This window comes from Bemisia tabaci, chromosome 1 (genome assembly GCF_918797505.1).
Source record: "Bemisia tabaci chromosome 1, PGI_BMITA_v3".
Taxonomy (NCBI): Eukaryota; Metazoa; Arthropoda; class Insecta; order Hemiptera; family Aleyrodidae; genus Bemisia; species Bemisia tabaci.
Window position 1 is genome coordinate 42,577,057 of NC_092793.1, and position 23,510 is coordinate 42,600,566.

General features: G+C 37.9%; 1 protein-coding gene across 4 annotated transcripts in view; it reads right to left on the bottom strand.

Annotated features, from left to right (window-relative positions):
• Positions 1 to 23,510, bottom strand: part of LOC109039932 (carboxypeptidase D) — a 213,802-nt gene that overhangs the window by 89,973 nt on the left and 100,319 nt on the right. For all 4 annotated transcript variants that reach the window (XM_072301143.1, XM_072301129.1, XM_072301134.1 and 1 more), the window contains exon 3: positions 11,952 to 12,345. In XM_072301143.1, the coding sequence (XP_072157244.1) occupies positions 11,952 to 12,345 (394 nt within the window). The remainder of the gene's footprint in view (positions 1 to 11,951; positions 12,346 to 23,510) is intronic.

Genomic DNA, 23,510 nt, shown 5'->3' on the forward strand with positions numbered 1-23,510 from the left:
CCGTTACCATATTACATACAGCATTTTTTCAATCAACGTTCAGTCTAGCCTTAATGCGATGATTGTTGTAACTTTTTTCCCCTCTACTGCACGACTTTACGCTCATGAACGGAGACGGAAAAATAAACACTAGTAGCCAAAATAGGACTATCGAAGGCTATTTTATAGCTATTTATTTTGTTATTTTATACGGTATCGTACAGATAGCATATTTTGTAGCTCTTTCATAGATATTCCGTGCGCATTTATCTTGGTTTAAAATTTCTGTTGGAGAATAAGTATTTTACAGCTATTTAATACGTTTTTTTTATTCTCTCAAGCCCCTCATTCTGTTGCAAGGGTTACATACCCAGTTCCCAGTTTGCATTTAATCTTCCGAAAATTTCATGGGAAAAGGAATAATTTAAAGCACTAGATGGGTGGAATAAATTGCATCATTCACCCTTAAAATTTAAGAAACCCAAGAATTATTGCATATTTTCTTAAACATGTTAGTGAATTTTCTTACAATTGTTAGTTGCAGCCTTGAGAACCATAAGATGATAAGTGCATTGCAACGTTGCTATGATAGAGCAACTTTTTTAGGCAAACCAAAATCTTATAGAATTGCAAACTTCAGTGCAAAAAAAAATCAGCATAGCCCAGAGAATTAATGCTAAAAAAGTTTCACTTCTACATGGTTTTAATTTGCTGCTTTTATCGTATTCAGTTTAGTCCAGGCATATAAGGAAAACAGCCTGCAAAAATTCCGGGTAGCAATATTTCCATTGATTCCTACGTAATTTTTTACGCTGAATCCGAATTTCAACTTTGAACCAAAAAATTTGGACCGGAAAATTGCCAAATTTGGCAAAAATGGCCTAAATCCTGCCTTTTTCCGGATTATGGCCTGTAACTTGCTTAAAATTGATGTGACGATATTCCAAAAAATTTCGCCTCCGTCAATGCGGGAAATGAGAAGAGAAGATGAAAAATAAAGTTCGAATATTTTTCTGACCAGACCAAAAGACTTCTCATCTGAGGAGCTTTCGTGGTCAAACAGGACGCGCTTGTTGCATCATTCATTTTTGAAGGGGATTATTGCGTAGGGAAAATCTTAGGAGACGCTTCAAGAAAGTTTCCGCTGACTTCGGAGTCGTGCGGGTTGCATCAATAATTTTGGAAGGCGTTCCTGGTGCCTCTCATAGGCATACCTACCGTGTATGGAAGAAAATGATAACTCGATTTTCTTCTTCTTCAAGGTAAAAATTTTAGCTCATTTTCAGAAGACAACGTGAATTTCAATCAAACTTGCCCGCCCCTCAAGGAGTCATTTCATGTACTTTGGAGGCACATACCTACAAGGAAAAACTGGTACGGTGTGCGTTTTGGTCCGATGAGGGGCTGCCAGCCTGTCTGTGACCTCCTGGAGATTTTGTTAAATAGGTAAATGTGTAAACGACTAAGAGTTCCGTTCTTTGGTTCGCTTGGTGTACTCTATTACAGAAATGGAAACTGTCGTAGTATGATATTTTCTTTTTCCACAGAAGAGGGGAACAAAGAAGAGCTTTTGGAGGTTTTTGGCAAGAGGATGGTGACTTGCCCGGAGTCTCTTTACCCAAGTTTTGGGGTTTTTTGGAGTTTATATCATCTCATTTTTGCAAGAAAACTGTTATTTTACCAAGTGAAGTCCCCCACTTGTGAAGGAATTGGATTACATTTTACAATAAGGAACCATTACCTCTGGCTCTCCCATAAAAGCACATATCTTCGTAGGGAAACCAATAGCATGTATTCTGTTTCTAAAATGGACCTTAGTGGCTCCTAATTGCAAAATGTAATCCATTTAATGCTTATAGCTATGAAGTGGATATCTCCTTGCTGTGTAGCAAAGTTTCTCGGATCCGTCTTATTTTTTTACACCCTTGAATGTCATTTTTAATTAATCAGTTCAAAGCTTTTTCGACGATTAATCATTAATTGTTAGATCAAAGAAGAAATTTTCTTTGGAAAGCTATGGCTGAATTAACTTTACAACTGAACTTGTGAGAGCATCAACTGAGGCAAATTTTGCAGAAAGTTATACATGGTAAGTGATAATTATTTCAACCCTCTCTTAGTTTTAAAAAGAGATGAGTTTTAAAAATCAAAATCTACTCAACTGTGGATATCCCTGAAAAGAAATACGATTGTAGAATCCCAAGAAAAGAAAAAGAAGAAAGAAAAGAAATACGAAGAAATCCAATGATAAATCGCAACTACGGTAGGTACTTACTTCAAATTAATTGCTCTAAAAATTGTTCCTTCAATGAGTAAATAGGCAACATTCTCAACACTACAATGCAATAGAAATAATTTTACCATGGAATTGAAATTCAAAGAAATGTGTGCTGCTTGAGTAATAGAAGTTTGGAAATCAGGGCATTCAACAGCTTCCCAGACCTCATTAGTGTTACAATCTAAAAATTGTAAGGATTAAAAGCGTCAAGCTCTCAAAATTTTTGTTCTCTGATTATCAAGAAGCCCTGCTAGAAATGTTCAGTGTCATTTTTATTTTAGTTTGTGAAAGGAAATTATTTTAAGATTTTCTTGGTGTCCTCTGAGACTCTGAAAATTTTTGTACTTATTATTTTTCATCAAATAATGAACATTTTCATTGTAATTTTTGTCTATTTAGGAGAGTACATTATTCGATGATTATCTTCAGTATGTATTAGATCTTTCCCCCAGCGACAAGGTTTACTGAAATTTTATGGGATCTATATCGTTCTCATAGGTACTGACCTGCATCATGGTCAGTATCATCTTTGAGGAGTAAATGAAAACAAATTATTTTCTCTTGGTTCCTCAATTCAGGGCTCTGATGAATAAACCCTGTTAGACAACAATGTTAGTAGGTAAAATTGCTCCCTCCAAAATCCTTTAAGCGGTATCAATTTAGTGGTAAAGTTATCAACGACCCTCATTGAATCTCATCTGGTTCACTGAATTTCTGAGGGATAGACAGGGTGACAGGTTCTGTAAAAGTTAGGAAATTAAGCCCTCCTCACTGTGAAAATATGTCAGGTCGTTTTGCTGCGGAGCATTGAAATTCCTTCTCCCGGTAAAAAAAATTGGACTTTTCAGTTTAAAGAGACTAAACACTTAAAATTAAGTCAAGTAAAAACTTGAAATTTTTGTGAAAAGAATTTTTATCTGAGACACCTAATGTCAAAAGAGGACATTCCAAAATCAGGGAAAAGTTAGTGACCACTACGCTTAAAATCCCAGAAAAGAATATTCTGCGCATCGAAGTCATTAATTACACAATTTTCAGAAATTATGTTGAATTAATTATCAGCAGAGAAATGAAAAGACTCTGAACTTTGAGGATGAACTTTGTGGATTGCGGTAAGTAGTTTCCCAGTTTGGCCATGGTATTGATAAATTCGTTTCGTCATTAATCATTATCAATAAAAATACCCCTATCTACCGTAAATGTTGGAAAACCAGTGTGCATGTAATCTGGTAATCCTTAATTAATCAACTGTAGATTTCTTACCTGCTAAACTGCCTGATGAGTTGAAAAAAATGTTCTTTTTGAGACAGATTCTTATGTCCTGGTTCATGCTTTCGTAAGTTGAGTTGCAATGTCAATTCCGTCGTAGCTTTCAGCAGAAAATTTCTTCCTTGATATAACGTTTGATGATTCATCGTTGAGATAGCTTTGAACTGATTGATGATGAATGGAACTAAAAGTGCCATTAATCGATGAATCAGAGATCAAAGTAAGATGTGACGCTATAAGAGCAGGGATCGTAACGGACAAAAGTGAACGTCTGTTCTACGTGTCTAAACTGAGACTTATCTGAGAAATTTAGCGACACCACACGGAGGTTTTCACTTCGTAATAAAGCTTAAAATTATTTATCACTGGAGGAGTTTCTTTGGTAAATTAGCATGCTTAAAGGTACCTACATCCTGACGTGAGAGAAAAACAATGGTATTGGTACCTGAGCGTAAGTATGTATGTCCTTGAGTGTTCACGTAGAAAGACTCTTAATAAACATTAAACAAGGAACAAAACTGGACGAAGGTACTGTAATACCTAATTTACTTTAAAACTGCTAAAAGAAGAACCAAAAGACAAACCTCACTTATCTTAAATGTATAAACACTTGGTATCGCTCAGAAAAACCTTGAGCGAAATGGACTCATATCCGTAGAATTTGAGGTTCTTTTTAAGTCAACAGCTTGCTTGATACAGTAAAACACGTTGCGTCAAAAGAAGATACCAGTTTTCTTAAAATTAGTAAACGGGGCGAGCGCCCTCAGCGGGGGAGGATGCAATAAGCCAGACGCTGTTGCCTTATTTTAACCCAACAGCTCGCTTGGTAAAAGAAAACACGTTGTGTCGAAAGAAGAAACCTGTTGCCTTGAAATTAGTAAACGGGGTGAACACCTTCAGTGGAGCATGATACAATTAGCTAGTCGCTGTTGCCTTTTAATAACCCAGCAGGTTGTTTGATGAAAGAAAACACGCTACGTTAAAAGAAGAAACCAGTTACCTTAAAAGTAGTAAACGGAGTGAGTCCCTTCCGCGGGAAACGGATGCGGCATGGGACATGTGCGGTTGCCTACTTTCAATACAACATTTTGCTTCGAAGAAGAAACCAGTTCCCTTAAAATTAGTAAATCGGATGGTGACGCCTCCTATGAGAATGATGCATGCAATTGCTGCCAGATGCCGTTAGCATCTGCTTAAACCAACACCATTTGTGACGGAATAAAAGGAGACGGAAGTTAAAAAATCAAGATGCCCATTATATTTGTCTATACAAAATAATTGTTGTTTAGGCAGAAATTCATTCAATGTGTCCTTTAAGAAATCACTCATATGCTCGGCGTCGACAAAAAATTAAATAAATAAAGAAGTAAAGAAGGAGAAGAAGAGGAAAATATTTGCGTTGTTTTAAATAGATCGGCATTCTGCATTTGAAGTTTTATTTTTTACTTTTAAATGAAGATGGCCTCTTAAAGAGGACTTAATAAATACTTAAGTAGATTGAAGGCGGGAGTTGTTTGCATTGCATCAGTTCAGTTTCATCGGACAATGTATTTCTTCACACTAAACAATCGCATTTGTTTTTATTTTCTTCCTTACTTTTCCTGTCCTGATGAATGAAAGATCCCTCGCAGATAGAATTAAAAAGTGTCAAATAAAAGGCATGCTTATGCCAAGAGCCGAAGAAGAAATTAAAAAAATGTGGAGAGAATCATACTTTTCAGCATGTTACCCACCAACTTGACGGATGAAGATAATCGAATAACTCTGCTGCTACGTAGTGTATACACTGTTCAATATCGATTTTCCGGGTCCCTTTGATTTATGGACGCGGCGATGGAGTGGATCGAAAAAAAATAATGTTTTTTCTGTATTTTCGAAAGGAATTTGCGAGTGCAAAATTGTTGATATTTAAAACTTTGATTCATTGGTGTCCGGGGAAATTTTGGGTCGAAGGGCCTGTTGGGACCGATCCTCCCCTTCCTCAGTCCTCTTTGGATACTCATAAGAGCTCAACATTTTTTACCGTATAATTAAAGTATTTGAACCTTTTCACCTTGTTTCCCTGCAAAATAGGGTGGATCCAGCACTTCTTTACCACCTTCCTATCAACTTTAGAGAGTGTAACGAAAAGGAAGTGCAGCTATACGATTTAATATTAGAACGTCACGCGTGTGATTATGTAAACTGAGTAAAATATAAAAGTAATCGAAGATTGAACTTTTTTATGAATAAATTGTGACTTTCCACGGAAAAAGATGCCTTAATCCAAAAAATCTCAAACCTTAATTTTCAAATCTTATTTTTTAAAGTAAGGAATTAGAACTAATAATGTTTCTTTTATAGTGCTCACATGCTTCCTTTTCCGCCCGATGTGAATTAATTAGAACTATTGAATAGAACTATTAATATTCTAATTGAAATAGAAAAGTCTAATAGATGGTCCAGAATATAGTCTTGAATATTATAGTCGAATTGAATAGGACTTTTGATATTTAAAAAAATGTAACAATCTCAGTCTTAAAAAATAAAAAGTTATTATGTTACAAAAATGTTCGAAGAGTTTCATTCTTTATTCGTACCTATTTTTTTAAAGTCAGCGATTCTTCAAGAAAAAATGAAGAAAGAAAATCTTAAAAAAGGTGAATTGTATTAAATTCTTTTTAAAAAGATTAAAAATTCATATTAGATGGGAAAGAAAAAAATATAAACGTAAAAAAAGCGACGACAGTAACACGCGTATTTCTTTTTTGCTCCAAATTCATCTTTTTGGGTTCAAAAAATCTTAACCCATCAGGTCTCACGCATATTCACCATCACAATAATGGTGAGAGCCTAAGTCAATGACTTATATAGTGTAAATTCGACCAACTGAGACATAAGCTCCGATGGCTAAGTAGGTAGGGTGTTAGGTTCGTAAGTTGTAGGTCCCAGGTTCAAATCCCGATAGGTAGGCCAAAATTTGCAAGTCGATACTCGCCAAGTCGAGTCTTCGATACTTGCAGATATGCAATTGAATAATTTTTTTCATCATAAATTCGATAAATTAATCCATTTTTTGCAATTATTGATTACTAATACCTAATACATATGGTATGGGTGCAGTGTGCATACCTGCAGGGACTATTAACTACATTTAAAACAACAATTGGCTAGAAATAAGTAAACGCGTCTGGGAGTTATGCAGCATCCATTCTGGCCGGGCGTCCCCGTTTACTAATTCTAAGATAACAGTTGGTTTCAATAAAGTAAACGCGCATTTCCGTCCAACATGCCGTTTACTAATTTTAGACCAACCATTAATTTGAAGCCAGTAAATGCACGTGGTAGTTAAGCAACCGTTTCCTATTTCTAAGTAAACAGTTTACCTAGATCAATACGACGCATACTCACTTCAAACTAACGATTATTTCTTAAATTTAGGAAATATTTTCACGGCATGGAATGTTTCCTTTTTTCAAGTAAACGCTTTCTTTTTTTAAGAGAACGTGGAGCGTTGGCTTGAGAAAACGCTACTTCTTGATCCAAGGTAACTCCGATGTCTTAGTTCAAACTTCCGTTTCTTGTCGATACTTTTTAAGTATCCGGTTTACTTGGTCTAAGACAACTCCGCCTTGTATTTAGGAATTATTTTTTTCAGTGTAGTTATTTTAAAAAATAAAGCTCTTTAAATTTCCTGTAAAAAAATGTGTAGATACTTTTTTGCGCAAGACAAAATTAAGCGCACTGGCGGTATCCGAACTTTGAAAAATGAGTGAAAATTGCGTTTTTTGCGGGTCATGGCCTGTAACTCGTCCAAAATTGATCCGACAACAATTTAATTGTTTCAAAATATAAAGCTCGTTAATTTTTCCATAAAAAAGTTCCTATACGTTTTTTTGCTCAAGGCAAAATTAAGCGCGCTGGCGGGCAGCCAGCCCTCCGGCGCGCTTGATTTTCTCCTGATCAAAAACATGTACAGAAACTTTTTCATAGGAAATTTAACGGGCTTTATTATTAAAAATAACTAATTCAACCGTCAGATCAATTTTAAGCAAGTTACAGGCCACAATCCGGAATAAAGGCCCATTTGAGGCCATTTTTGCCAAATTTGGCTACTTTTCATTCCGAATTTTTTGGTGGAATTCGGATTCAGCGTCAAAAATTACATCCGAATCAATAAAAACATTGTTACCCGGGATGTTCGCAGGCAATGGCCCCTTTTTTGGCTCATTTGCCTGGACTAGTTGCACCATCTTGGCCAGAGTACCTTTATAGACAGAGTATGGCCATTTCTGTTCCGGTTTTTCATTGGTCGAATGAAAATAGGTTGACACGATGTTCTTACGGCCGTAAATAAACAAACAAGATGGCTGTTATCAGCAAGCAAGATTGAGGTTATGCACATCTAACATTCTCCTGTGATAAAGGTGAAAGGCGATATAACAATGTTTTCATGTGTTTTTCGTGTGTTATTCGTAGATACGCTAATTTTAATTGTTACTGCCGTATAATTGAAATTTTTGTCAAATTTAGCCTCTTATCGATGTTACGGTGAGCCGCCATCTTGTTTGTTTATTTACGGCCGTAAGAGCATCATGAAGCCTAAGAACTCGTTGACCAATCAAAAAGCGGCACAGTTTTCATGTAGTAAAAAGATACGAATGACGATACTCTGTCTATAAAGGTACTCTAATCTTGGCAACGTATAAATGCACTTACCACCTTATGGTTTTCAAGGTCTCAATTTTGGTTCTTTTTCAAAAGTAAAAAACCTTTTTAATAGGCATCCATGTACCTATTCAGTAGCTATTCAGATACCTATTTTATAGCTAAAGAGAAAGCTATAAAATACGGTATTTATAGTTGAAACAAAGGACACTATATAGGGTATTTAGATAGGATATTTTATATCTATTTTCACCTATTTTATACCCTATTTTATAGCTATTTGGATACATGTCAAATTTAATCGTTTAAATTTCGTTTTTTTTTTTTAACTTTTCCCGAAATTTAAGGACTCGTCTACATAATGTTGAACTACTTTTGACCTAACTGAGATAATGTGGAGGCAAATCCAGGGGAAATTGGCTTATTTTGCGGGAAAATTGAATGACCTGTGAATTGACGTATTTAGAGGCCCGAATCCCCCCCTAAAAAGTAGTTCGAGGTGATTTCTGCAATTTTTACCTAAAAGCGAATACAATTTGATACATTTTCCCGTTTTATTTTTTTCTTTACGATAATTTGAACCGGAGTTATGATTTTTTGAAAATAGTCAAATTTAACCTATCATAACTAGGTCAAAAATTAAGATATTGATCTGCGGTTTGCGCTAAAATTCTTAGTTTTTTATAGTCTTTCGAAGATTGAGGTTATGCACATCTTACATCCTCCTGTGATAAAGGTAAAAGGCGATTTAACAATATTTTCATGTGTTCTTCGTGTGTTATTCGTAGATATGCTAGTTTTAATTGTTAATGCCGTATAATTGAAATTTTTGTCAAATTTAGTCTCTTATCGATGTTACGGTGAGCCGCCATCTTGTTTGTTCATTTACGGCCGTAAGAGCATCATGAAGCCTAAAAACTCGTTGACCAATCAAAAAGCGGAACAGTTTTCCTGTAGTAAAAAGATACGAATGGCCATACTCTGTCTATAAAGGTACTCTACAACTGACCGTTGTGATGAACCGTCAGTTCATGATTGGCCCTGAGAGAGAAAATTGGACATGAACGCCTCGCGCCGCGAGTAATAGGTACCCACATATCTACGAGAAAATGCTTCTGGAGGGCCTTCGAATGATACCTAAGCATTTAGCAACTTTTCAAAACCAGCGAGTTCCTGAAAATAAATAAAAACACAGAATAGCTGATCAGCTGATGTATGCTGTTGCTGGGAAACGCTGAGGAACGCGCGTTACGCGTAAGGCACACCGGATCAAATGAAGGGTCCAGAACGAGATACGCATGTGTGCACTTAAGCCCGAGATACGCGAAAAAAGTTCTACGGTTTTACGTGACTTCCGATTATTTTCGATTATAATCTCTTGCTGGCAGGTAAGAACATCAACAACACGTTTATGCAGCTAATTCAAAACTGTCAAAAATCGAGGTACGCACTTCAACACTTTCACCATCGATATAACACTTGTTCCTTTCGTGTCAGTATCTTCTCAGGAGTTGAGCCCCTGCAAAAATTTATAAGAACCTTCTCGAAATAAGATAAAACTTCACTTCAAAAAACTGCCTAGTCCAAAAATGGCATTTGCTCATAACTGGGAGAATGAAAGCTAAATACCGAAAATCATTACCTACTCCACTAATATTTAAACGCACCGATGCACCCCTCCTGCAACCTCGGCCGATCAAGGGCCACTCTGATTGATCCACGCGACGACTGCCTCACACATCAATGCTTAGATGGCCTAAAGATGATTGTGGTTTTCGGTAAACATATCTACTACCTATAGTTTGACATAGAACTGAGTAATTACCGCCTCTCCATTCTCACACGCTGTATTTCCCGATTCTGTAGGTACCTTATTTGGCTCATGATTATGATTAAATTGTGTTAAAGTTTGCTCTTACAGTACCCTTGTTTGAAAGCACTCACTTACAAGTTAAAATTACCAAAACGACGCTAAAATTACGGAGTGAAAAACATAAAAATAAGTATTCAATTCAGAATCTCAAAAAAAATTAAAATGTTGGAGTTTCGATTTGCCCTTTGTAAAAACTTTACAACACTGTATAGTTTTTAGTTGCCCAAAGATTTCTCCCTGCTGTTCTGTGCATGCTGTTAAATATATAAAAAGTTATTGCGATCCAGTTTGGTTTCCTCCGGTATTTGAGATTGTTTATTTACTGATTAGTTTAGCTATTGAAAATAGCTCCATTTGGTGACCCCGACGTGATTATATACTCGAAATCTCTAGTCAAAGTGAAAAAAAATAAGGAGTTAGAGTGGAGATGAAATGTTTGTAATTGAGATAACCTAAAAAAAGAGAGTAAAAGTAGACGTTGCGTTTAACACTTTGACAAGAGCATTTCTTACTAATTTATTATTGAGGATGCAGTGAGCGGTTTTCGCCTCCATTCGATAATAATATAAATGCTGTAAGCGATATTGTCGCATACAAACTGAGAGCTTAAAAGCTACATCATGGAGAATGTAGTGAGCGATATTTTTCGCCTCCATTCCCGATGTGAACTCATGAATTAAGCTTGGATAGAAATAAGATTGCAGTGAGCGATATTTTCGCCTCCATTCTTATCCTTGCAATACGTGTGTAAGACCTGGGCCTCGGCTTTTCATTCGATCGGACAGAGGCGGTGTCTTGACACGAACGAAAATTCTAAAATAAAAAACGCATTGCTAGGTACATTGTTGCCAGGCAAGCTTGATGATGGATTAATGTCATTTAGGCTGCATAATTTGATAATTTGATAATTTGAAATTGTGTAAATCCATTTATTGATTTGTAGTGCGGTTAGAAGCGGTAAAGTGCGGTTCTTAAAAAATAATAATGAAGAAATCAAGAACTGTCAAGGCATCGAAAGCTTCGCGAATCAGCCCAACGCATACTGATCGTCATGAAAAGTTGAATGGATTATTAACCTCAAAAGAACAATTGGAGCGTCAGCTGTTGAATTTTAAGAAATCTGTGGAAGGTGATGTTTCCTCACTTTCAGCAATAAAAGCGCGGTATGATGAATCTGCGGCATTGTTGCCACATTATTTCAAAATTTTGCGTGAAATAAAAAGCATTGATATGCTATATGGAAATAATAGTCATGTTGATGAAGATAACTTTGATAAGTTTGAAAGCACTTACTATGAAACTGTTGGAAAAGCTAAAGAATTGTTGGAGACGCAACCAAGTGTGTTTCCAGTAGCCAAACCTACACCGGCTTTGAAAACTAAATTAAAACCACCAGAATTACCGACCTTTTTTGGAGCTTATGAGCAATGGCCTTCGTTTTTCCAAATGTTCAATTCTTTAGTTCATTCAAACATGAACTAAACGGAGATCATCAAATTTCATTATTTACGGTCGTGTTTATCAAGAAAATGCTTCTCTCTGAATATATCGCACGCAAAGGTTTCTTGACTTTTCTATTTCTACTAAGGACGGTAGTTCTAACTGACTCATATTCATCTTCTTTTTGATGTTACCTTTTCTTGAGCCCTAGATTGCCATTTGCGCAGGTTTAATCCGTAGGGTTCAAGTATTTCCTCCGATTCTTCTTTTAGTGTTCTGGCCGACTTGCTATCGTTTGTACCTCCTAAAAAATCACTGACCGACATCATCACTGTCTCATCATTTTTACCTCGCAACAGTATCAACAGTAGCTGCCACGATTCTGAGCAAAAATTTAAATGACCCACCATCCAACTATCTACATGTGAGCTGTCACATCGCACCAAGATGTACGTGCGTCTATACCTTGGACGGACTTGCCGATGGAGTAAAGAGCGGTGAGGTTGGGGTAACGGGAAGAAGTGGTCCTGAGGAACTTCGTCATCTTGTCGTAGTCGTGGTACTTGAATTCGAGCTGGTAGCCGGGGTCCTGAATGAGGTCGGAGCTAAACTGGACGCCGTGCGAGAAGGCCGTTGAGTCGCCGTCGTAGCTCGGATGGTAGGAGTTTTCGGCCGCATGCCCGGAGGCGATGGAAGCGGCTGCTGCTGGCTCTGAATCGAGCGGAGCCTCTCCGCCGCCTCCACCCACTCCTGCGTCACCACCACCCCCACGGATGTACTGCGGCACGCGGTAGTTACGTTGAACTGTTGATTCAGCCCCACTAAGCTCCTCCTGTTTTGGCTCCTGGTTTCGCACGAACTGGAACATTTCATTATTTATGTTTATTATATTAAAATAATGATAGATAACCGTGGTCTGACATATCCAGATCATGGGACTTTTATCTTATTACAGTCGAACAAAATCATACGTGTAAAAAAGAAAGGGAAAAATGAGAAGAAGAATAGGGAACAGACAGAAGGAGGAGGAGGTGGAATAGACAGGGAAGAGGACAAGGAAGTGGAATGAGAATTCCTTTCTAGTCTTTTCCCCCGCATTCTTCCTTTTCTCTTCCTTCTTCTTCTTCTTCCAGCTTTTTTCTTACTCTCCTTCATTATCCTCTTCCCATCTCCTTTTTCTCTTCATCATTTTCTCGTTCAGACAAACTATTCATTGCAGGCATATTAGATAAAAAATCGGCTAAAGGGAAAAAAAATTATATATAAGGTTTTATGTGCCTAAGTTGTTCATCCGAGTGTCTAGGACTCCCAGCAAAAAGTCCCCAAAAATTCCCTTTACGCTTGACCCCCCGCCCTTTCCAAAAAAACCCCAAAAATCGACCTTTATCCGGTTTTTCGTAAATAAATCATTAGTAGGTGGTTTTTAGCGAAAAATAAGTCATTACAGAAATTAGAGTTCACAAAATTTCCAACAAAAATGGTATCTATGAATTTTTTTTGTAAGATGACTTTGAACGCCTCAAAATGACCGCCAAAAAAATCCGGCATTTTTTGAAATTTCAGTCTTTTCCTAGAAATGCCCATTTTCCTTTGAAACGGTTACCCTTACGTAAAGAATCATACCGGGTTCTGTAAGAGTGTACAATTTTTCAGCAGAGTCGATTAACATGAATCATTACAGACTCACGATCGATCCTCAAAATTGCTGTTTATCGGAACTCTTTTGCCTGGGCCTAAAAAATCAAGTATCGAGTTGTTAAACATTAATGTTTACGGCTTTGCTGGAGCAAGGAAGCATTCAATTCATGCATAATGCGAAGGGGGTGTAACTGGGCGAATTTCACCGTCTCGGCGCGGCGTAGAGCAGAGTCAGGTCTTAGGTGCTCAACAAGGAAACCTTGGAAAAAAGATCCGCCGCCGTTGCTACTTCATCGGTGCCGGATGAACTGCAGTGGGAAGCCTGGGTTCGGGCGCTATAAAGCCCTGGGTAGACGATCGAATTCCCGAACCACTTCCGATCAAAGTAGCATCAAAGTGTCGGGAGTCATCAGTCTTAAACTCATTAATTTGCTTCATTTTAAAATGAAAACTTGGCAGGAAATGATGAATGATGGCACTCCGTTCTGATCTTACTTTGAACAAAGAAGTGCGGCCCGTCAAAATTTGATGGTAGATGGTGACCACCAGTTATCAGTATGTCTACTTTGATCGGAATTGGTTCGGAATTTTATCGTCTATCCAGGGCTTAAAGGAAAAATAATTGGCCTCCTGCCGATTTACGCGTTGCGCTTCGCGTCGGCATGTGGGGGGAGGGGGCGGCTAAGCCTTCCCCCATTGTGGTGCGAGGAGCGCACAAGACTTTCTCGCTCAAGCCGGCACAGTAACTTTTGCTGGAATGTTTAGAAAAATACTGTCAATTTCACAACATCATAAAGATTCATTGGAATTGTGATTGAACGATAATAGTTATGAAATTTCCAATCAACTGAAAGTTCAATAACTAAATCAATCTAGAGAATTTTGATGAAAATTATTAAAGTAAATGGAGATTAATGAAAGAAAGAGAGGAAGAGAAAATATTGAAGGCGCGCAGGCGCACAGAACGTTCTTATACACATTGGTTGGTTCTTATACATCTAGGTAGAGGGTTCCCAGCGAGACAGAAAGCGCGGCCTGACAGGTCACTCGCCTATCCCTAGCCTCTCCATGTGAACGTACCTTGTGAATGGTTATTTGAGGTTAGGTCAGTCTCAGTAGCTCCACAGCACCCAAATAAACAAATAAGTAGTTGGTTTGTGTGGCAATGGATCAATCATGTAGTGCATTATTATTGTACTAGGGGGCTACGCCTCCTGGCCGCTACGCGGCCCAACCCCCTGCAGGCGCTCTGCGCCATCAATGGTCCGCTTCGCGGCCCTATTTTTACCCTCCTATTAATGTTGATTTTATTTTTCCTCTGAAAAATTACGATATAAGGTATACTTTACTCTTAGAATCAAAAGATTTTTGTTTTTGATGAATAAAGAAAAACAATTTTTTTTGAAGTCAATATAACGCGTTTTGCAATGACTGATTAATGAGACATTGCAGTAAAACAACGAATAATGATAAACGCCTGCTGTCAAAAGTAAAAGTAGCTGAGGAGTCAGGAATCGATCCCACATCTTGAAAATGTGGACATTTCCGATGGTGTAGAGTAGACAACTCGGCTACCGATCATAATGAGATAATGTGGGTGAATTTGTGTTGATAAATAGAGCTGATGCGCAGGCTACACATCCACTGCGCAACCTCTTCGACCACTGCGCATCCTCTCGCGCATAGCGGTAGCGGTCCCGGAGCACACCGTAAATCCACTCAATTTTATAACGTAATTTTAAAAAAACCTGGGTTCTATTTCCAAAATCTGATTGCAGCGGGCTCATCTAGGGCCAATTACCTGTCGATTTACGCAAAAATTATGGAAATCGGCCCGGTAGAACGCTCAAACGAACTATGACAAAAAGTATAAATTTACATTGTTTAAATGGGAGGATTCGCAACTTTATCACGTAATATAAAAAAACCTGGGCCATATTTTCAAAATCTGAAAAGAGTTGGCTAATCTAGAGACAATTGCCCGTCGATAGCCGCAAAAATCATGAAAATCGGTCCGGTAGAAGGCTGGAACTAAGCGTTACCAGTTACGCAAAATTAGGCGGTCTCGGAGCTTATAGTATAGAGATTTGAGTTAAATACCGCGTAAAAAGGAACCGCCGAAGATGGAATTTGCCGGGATGCTTCCTCAAGTTCACGAACACCAAATTTGCTTTCAATAAAGATCTAATTGTAATCGTAAGTGTTGGTTCTTGTGTTAGCTTGGATAATTCATAATATGTGATTATCCAATTGGTCATGGAATTTTGTTTCATGTACTTATGAGGAGTAATTTTGGAGGTAATGCATTTGAAGTCCTAGGTTTCGCCTGACTTAAAGCACTGTCTGAGTTTGTATAGTTTGGTGTTCGGTCTTCCTCAGCGGCTAACACGCAATTGTAAAGTTCTGGTTTTTGCCCCATATCCCTCCCCCTCAAAAAAATATTGTCGTTCCTCAGAGATACTTGAAGGGCGTCACAACATGAAAATCATGGCCAACGCTGTCAATTTGAGCGATTAGGTACTTGCCGATAAATTCTCAAACGTTCAAAAGTTGAAGTTGCATGCGCGTTAGTGCTGCTGGTTCTTCTCTAATTTTAAGTCTTGTCCAAAGATCTTTCAGGAAGTTTAAGAAATGATACCACTAGTGATGCTTGATGCTAACTTTCAAAGAATTGAAAGGCATTTTTTCAAAATGTGTTATCCGTCAAAGTGAGCCAGCCCTCAGTGTGATCTCGCAAAATACAGTGCCCTCCGTCGATGATCCCTACCCCTTTAATTTGAGTTTAGTCCTAAGATCATTTTGGAACTTAAATTAATGACTCAGGTGGTGCTAGATGCGAACTTTTAAAGAATGAAAGGCATTTTTTCAAAGTTTACAGTCCGTCAAAATGAGTTCTCCATGTGAATTTTATAAAAATCAAGTTTTGCCCCTAACCCCCCCCCCCCCAAATTTTCGCGCACCCCAAAATCACTTGACGTGCGTTAGAGGACCAAACATATGGTCTTCCATGCAAATTTTGAATGAAATTGAACTGGTAGATTCCGAGATATGGACGTACACAGAAAAAGGGTACGCCTGACGGACGGACATATATTTTTTTCAAGTATGGTTAATTTGACTCCAGGCACATAGAAACGATAAAATTTCATTTTTTTTTGGCGCGTATACGTAGTATACCGCCGTTGCGATCGTTTCGACCCCCCCCCCCCCCCCTCGATACAATAACCGAGTCTCTTAGTTCCTTATCGGAAAGTGACTGCCGCGAACTTCTGAGATTTTCCAAAGCGTGTAGAAAGTTTACTAATCCGTCAATAATTATGATTTAAAGTTTTTTGTCATTCTGGGGCTTTCTAGTTTATGTGCAATGAACACCAAGAGTCTACGTTACTTGGTTTGGTTAAAAAAAAAAAAAAAAAAAAAAAAAAAAAAAAAAAAAAAAAAAAAAAACCTAAGAATGCTCCGCGCTAATTTAAAATATGCATATATGAGCAGAAGCAAACGAACTGATTCGAGGATGGCTGAGCAGTTCAGCACTCTTCAAATGAGAATTTCACTCCTCCGTTTTGTTTAAAACGTTGCATTGACAGATATCTACACCTCTGTAATGTTTTTCAAAATTTGGTACCACTGCTCTGATAGCCAGGGCCAACCAGGACAGCCGTAAGTGCAATCTGTGATGAGCCTCAAAACTCATTAGACCATGTGCTAACCATAACACATGCAGAAATCAATTTGATTTTACAGAAATCCACTTACCCCTCTCCTCCCCGCACACTGGACCTCTGTCCCGAGACCGAGGCAGATTCTATTGTTCCTCCCGAGCGACCCGACCCAGAACCTCACCTTATTGTTTACGCTTGATTAACCATTTCACCGTCACGCTAAGATTCGTCCAATTTTCAAAAAAATTGTTTCGCGTGTACTATGCAATTTTTTCCTTACTCTCCATTAAAACACGAATTAGAAGAGGTCTCGTTCATAAAAATCGGCCGAATAGCAGAGAAGTTACAGTATTCAAAATCCGAAGAAATCAAAGAAACTTCTCCATACAAAAAATAAAATGAAGGGGAAAAAAGAAATGTATAAATTACAATTAAAGATAATTGACCTCAGAATTTGACAAGCAATTCAATTATATAACGGAGAAACAATTGGGAGAAATTACAAAAAATTCGTCTCTTGCAAGGGGCTTCCTTGTAAGAATTTTGACCTGAAGACAAGGGTTGAATAGCAGCAGTACTCCTTACAATACACGGTGTGCCTGGACGAACATTTTTTTTTTTGGGTCAAAATCGAAAATTCTTTATATTTTTTAACTACAGTGTCTCTTGCGAGTCGTCGAAGCCAAAAAAAATTCCGTCAAGATTCTGGAAAGTAAAGGCGCTTTAAAAATATTCTGGGGCTACAATAGCTAAATCACCGGTAGTAAATCGCGTTATATTGTTAAAAAGAAATTGACTCCATAGTTAAATTAACTGATGTGATAAATCGCATGTTGTTCTGACATAACATATGGCGTCCATCGAATCACCTTAATGCCTTAGTTTCGTAAATACGATTATTTTAAGCACTCAAACATTTATACCACCAATTTTAGCCATGGGGTGATTTCCTGAGAGCCGATAACATCACGAATTTCTCATAGAACCTTTCAAAAATGGCTTGCTTTTTGGGCAGCCGATTTGGTCATCGAACCGGGGTTTAAATGGAAGCTGATAATAACACAAAGCTCTGAGAAAAATTTTGAGATGAGTATACGAACGGTCTGTAAATAACGAGGAGAGGCGGGCAAAGCGGCTAAAGTCCGATCTGATTTTTGCCGTTATTCTGTTGAATTGATGTTGCTGCGGACTGCTGACTGTGTCCCCACATGATTTTTGCCCACCATATCGATACGTAAGTATTTTTACACGTAGAATCTAATTTTCACGTCAGGGAGTCGACACATTTCGAATTTTTCGATTTTATACGGAAAATTGATGGTTCTTCGGGATTCAAATTATTATTGTTTCATGAAAAATAAATGCACCCAAAATGTGACTTTAGCATAGGTATTGATTTTTACATATTTACATTCACGAAATTGGTTGGTAAATTCAACGAGTGGGTGCATCGACCTGGTATATCAAGTTTCTGCAATTTTTTACGGCAAATCGGTAGATTTTTGGGATGTAGATTGCTTACTTTCCATTCATGAATGAATAAAGCATGAACATGGTTGAACTTCTTTCCATGGAAATACGTTTAATATAACAAAATCAAGACATATTTAATGCAATTGCATTTATATTGAGTCAATTTCTTTTCAATAATAGAACGGAATTTATAATACCGGTGATATGGGTATTTTAGTCCCAAAATACCTTTAAATCGACTTAATCTTTCAGGAGTTCGACAGAATTTTTCCTTTCTTCGCTTAAATTATTACGTATTATTACGTCGTGCTCCAATGCCGCTTAAACTCTCCAACCGCAAACTCTGGCAAGAATCGTAAAGTAAGGAGGGAAATGCGAGCTCATTCCGCTGCACCTCGATCGACGTACTGGATTTTGTGCTTGACTGTCTGCTGGATTGGAACTCTCCCCCCCCCCCCCCCCCCCGCGAATAGTTGGTCTGGTTGGGAGGCCACCAATTTACAATTTAAAAAAAAAATACGGGCTCGAGTTTTGCTCACTATAATTGTGAAGATGAATTTTTACATATCAAAATATCAAATTTACATAATTGGCCTTGGCCTAATTTTGTTTAGCGATTGATATAATTAGAATTGTAATACAAAATGTGTATAATTTAAACCAAGTTTGTGGCAAACTCATTTCATTCTAAGGCATTGAAAGCGCAATTGCCAAAACATTGGTCCGCCCGGTGCATACCCCCACCGCTACCTTCTAGACAGCACTGTCTGCCGGGCTGTCCGCGGGGAGACGGACCGCAGAAAAGGAGTTGCTGTAATCTCTTTGACAATGCTCGAATCATGATCTTATTATTGACTCTCGAGGACGCACAGAATTTGATTGTAAATTGTAAAAAGGTTTCACAAACGATGTGTCGTTCCACTGACAAAAACCAGGACGGGAAAATATATTAAAAAAAGAAGGGAGGATAAAAATCTCTCAAAATTTTGTGGGTGCAATAGCACCTATGTGCGCCCATTACGCGCCGCCACTGGAAGAAGACATTCACAAAATTTCAAATCAGAATATTGCTTTGTCTTCTGTTAGAAAAACAAACCACGAGGAGCCATTTTGCAAAGTCTGATGCAGTTTGTCTGATTATAAGCAAATTTCTCCATTTAATCGTACCTACAATCTCATGAAAAACTGTTTCAATCTTTCGTTTCTCTTGTCAGGAACTTTAATAATTTTATGTCGATGATGGACCTTTTCTTATAGCTCTCGTGTTCTGAAATGCAACCTGCTGAAATTAAGGATTAGAATTTTTCCAAATATTCGGATACTCTTTTTTTACTTTGTACTTATATATAGTTTATATTGATTTTTACAAAATATACAATATTTCATGGTTGTTTTTTTAAAAAACTGTTGGGCACCAATGAGTTCCTAAATTCGTACGCTATGTGTTCCTTGCTTACTTTAACTTGAATTTTAGAAAGTGCTAAAATTAGTATTTTAAGAAACTTTAGAAAATTTCCTGCAGCCACCAGCACGTATTTCGATCTCAGGAATTTCCTATAGTCAACATTTTTTTTGAAGTGTCGAAAAATGACTCAAAATTTGTTAGGTTTTTTTTACACAACTTTCTGTAATGTTTACAATAATGACATATTTTATTTATATTTTCAGCTTCGCAACTGAAAATCTGTTAATTTAGAAAACGTATGATAAACCACAGTGCAAAACAGACAATCGTCTAATCCAAAAATAAGACTCCTCTACGGCGATTTTTTTTAAAAATAATAAGGTACAGTGAATTGATTGAATTTTCTTGTTTTTCCTATGTTTTCTGAAATAAAATTTCACCGGTCAATCCCCTAAACGTATGTCTCGATGGAGCATATTGGAAGCTCGATGGAACCCCGCATGGAATGTGAAATCCAGTATACGTGGTCTGTCCGGAAAGTATCAGGACTTTTTAGATTTTGAGAAATCGAGCTTATCTATGATATTGTGGCTTTAATCTCCTTCGAAGTACTCTCCGTAAGACACAATGCACTTGTTCCAGCGATTTTTGAGCTGTTCAAAACAGTCCAAAAAGCACTCCTTTGGGATGTCCTTCAGCGCTCTCGTCGTATTCTCTTTTGGGTCATTGATGGAGTCAAATCGAGTCCCTTTCATTGGAGATTTCATCTTTAAGAACAGCCAGAAGTCGCAAGGAGCTATGTCTGGACTGTATGGAGGATGTGGAACCAGAGGAATACCGAGCTTTGCCCAAAAACTGCTGCACAAGACAGGAGGAATGAGCCGGAGCGTTGGCACAAATTTCGCTGCCACTCTACGGAGCCCGAGTTTTTCAGTTAAAATTTCCGCAACGACGGTCTTCGGGATATTTAGCTGCTTTTCCAGTTTCCGCATGGTTAACCGACTGTCTTGGGCAATAGTTTCCCGAACTTTTTCCACATTATCGGGAGAATTCGTCGACGAAGGTCTCCCGGACCGCGGATCACTAGCGACTGTTTCACGACCCGATTTAAAGCGATCATATCACTCATAAATATTGCTCTTGCTCATAGAATCAGTGCCAAAAGCTTTCCGAATCATTTCCATGTTCTCCTTGGCAGTTTTTTCTAGATTAAAGCAAAATTTAATACAAATTCTCTGATCTTCACGCTATCGGTCATTTCACGAAAAATAAAAAACGCGACGATAGCACTTGACACACACACTTTGATCAGTTGATTGCAATCGAATGATTAAAGGTGTGAAAGCCCGATTGTGTGGCTGCATTGGAATGGACATTGGCAAAGTCCAACCCAAGTTTCAGCTCATTATATGCATTACATTCCGAGATAATCAAAAAGTCCTGATACTTTCCGGACAGACCACGTAGAACTCAACCGCAGCCCCTTGAGCGGGTCTGAGACTCCTTCGCACCAGCTCGGCTCAGCTCTTACCAACCCAGTCGCCGTCCCACCCTTGAGCCCTTACTCTGATTTCCCCTCAACAGTTTTAGCCACGATTTAATAGGCCCAATATTTGAATCAGTGAGTTCGAAAACACACCAACTCAGGGAAAAAATTGTTCAAGCAACACCTAAAACTGCGCAGCGGGCGAAGAAGTTAGTTCAAGAAAAACCTTTTTGGTGCCAAAGGACAAGTACTTAGAGACTTCGGAAAGCACCGAGTTGAAATTGATACACCATGTTTGATGTCAGAGAATTAAGCGTTTAAAAATTTCCCAGTTGGTATATTTTCGTTCTCACCGACATTCAGATACTGATTTTTCATAGTCTGCCCTGAAAAATGTACATTTTTCGACCTGAATAACCCTTGAATACGAGGTCTGTTAGATTAGAAACCGGATTTTGGTCATAACTAGCCCACAATGCGACCAAATTAGGTTTTCTTGAGCTCTCCTGATAGCTTAAAATATACTTAAGAACGCTACGTTCACAAATTTGAAAAATCCCAATTAGCTTCGTTGGTATGTGGCTTGAAGTAAGGCAAACCTCAAGGGTGTTTTGCGATTTTTATGTTTGACCGAATTTGTCTCTCTTTTTTCGGTCTTGCACTACATTTTTCAACCCACAAGTACGATTGGAGTTTCGTCTCCATATCGTAGCCGTACACTAAAGTATTGTCACCGAAAATTATCCTATCCAAAAATGTAGGATCATTGTTAGAACGTTCAAGCAGCTAAAGGAAAATTGGCATTTGGTTGGATTTTCGTTCAACGGACAACAATCAAGGGGCAAGTGTACCTGAAACTCGATGCGAGTCTACATATTCTATGAAAATTGTATGTACAGAGCCTTCAGAAATATTACTCTGTTCGACAAGCTCGGAACGACCATTTTCGAGCACTTTTGCCCGCACTTCTTCCACGTGACAAATGTCAGTTGCCGTTAAGGGTCGATTCCCATGCTCCTCATCTTTGACGAACTCCTGGCCAGTTTTGAATCGTTTGACCCATTCAAAACAGTAGAAACATCTCATACAATGATCATAGTAAACTTTACTTAGCATATACCAAAAGTTTCGGTACAAGGTATACCGAGTTTAAAACAAAATTTAATGTTGAATCTTTGCTCTATCAGTGATCGCATGATGAAAATCGCAAAACGCATCTGACTTAGTCGTATTCAAGATGACACAGAATAAACACTGATCAAAATAAACAAAATCTGTGAACGTAGCGTTCTTAAGTATATTTTCAGCTATCAGGAGAGCTCAAGAAAACCTAATTTGGACGCATTGTGGGTTAGTTGTGACCAAAATCCGGTTTCTAATCTAACAGACCTCGTATTTATATAACTTGTTGGTATAAGGTACGAAAAAAGAAAACCGCAAAATATATCGGATGGTCACCCGTTTCCCTTGAAATGGCCAAAATTTGGTATTTCCAATGAAATACTTCGATTCTTCCCTTTTCCCGTCGCTGTTTCGAGCACTTCCGATTACAATTTCGAAATGTCCTTTTGCGTGCAGATGCTTCTATCCATAAGTGTTACTAAACCGTATAAAAGTGAAAATCGAAAAAAAACCCGAGTTGGTATGTTTTCGAACTCACTAATTCATTTATTCATTACGTTGAGTCCTGTGGACTAACCAAGGTTCCCATTTGGAAGTATTTATGCTAAAAAGAACTATGTTCCACGTAAAGCCCATGCTCATAGTTCCGTTTAGCATAAATACGTCCATTTTGTCCTATTCTTAGCTTTTATATGCAGTGAAAATACTTTTAAATGCAGATTTGAGGACTTTTTCGATGTGAATGGATTTTTATTTTAACAATTTTAAGTCATCAAGGGTGTCTTAAAACTTAGATTTTGGAGGATTTTAGCCCCCTAACCCCCTCCGCCCGTCTTCGGACCCCCCAAAATCCGCTTTTTGGGGCTATTTTTGACTATGTTAACATCTTTTTCTCATAACTTTTGTAATTTTTGATAGAATTGAACCGAAATTTGTCAGAATCTACATCAATTATGAGCTCAGTTTTTGTTTTAAAAAAATCATTATCATCAAATAAGATTTTAGCTTCTAAAAAAATTCGTAAAATTTTAAAAAAAATCATTTTTTTCCTTTTTTCGCGACAGGTGACGTATAGAAACGAGGACACACATGAAAATTGTCTCTCTTCTTAAATTATACTTTCAACAAGATACAAAAAAAAATTCGTATTGATCGGAGTGGTGCGCCATACTTAAAGACGCAATATCCTAACCTCAAAACGGCCAAAATGCCACCATAGCCTCCTTTGATGACTAGGT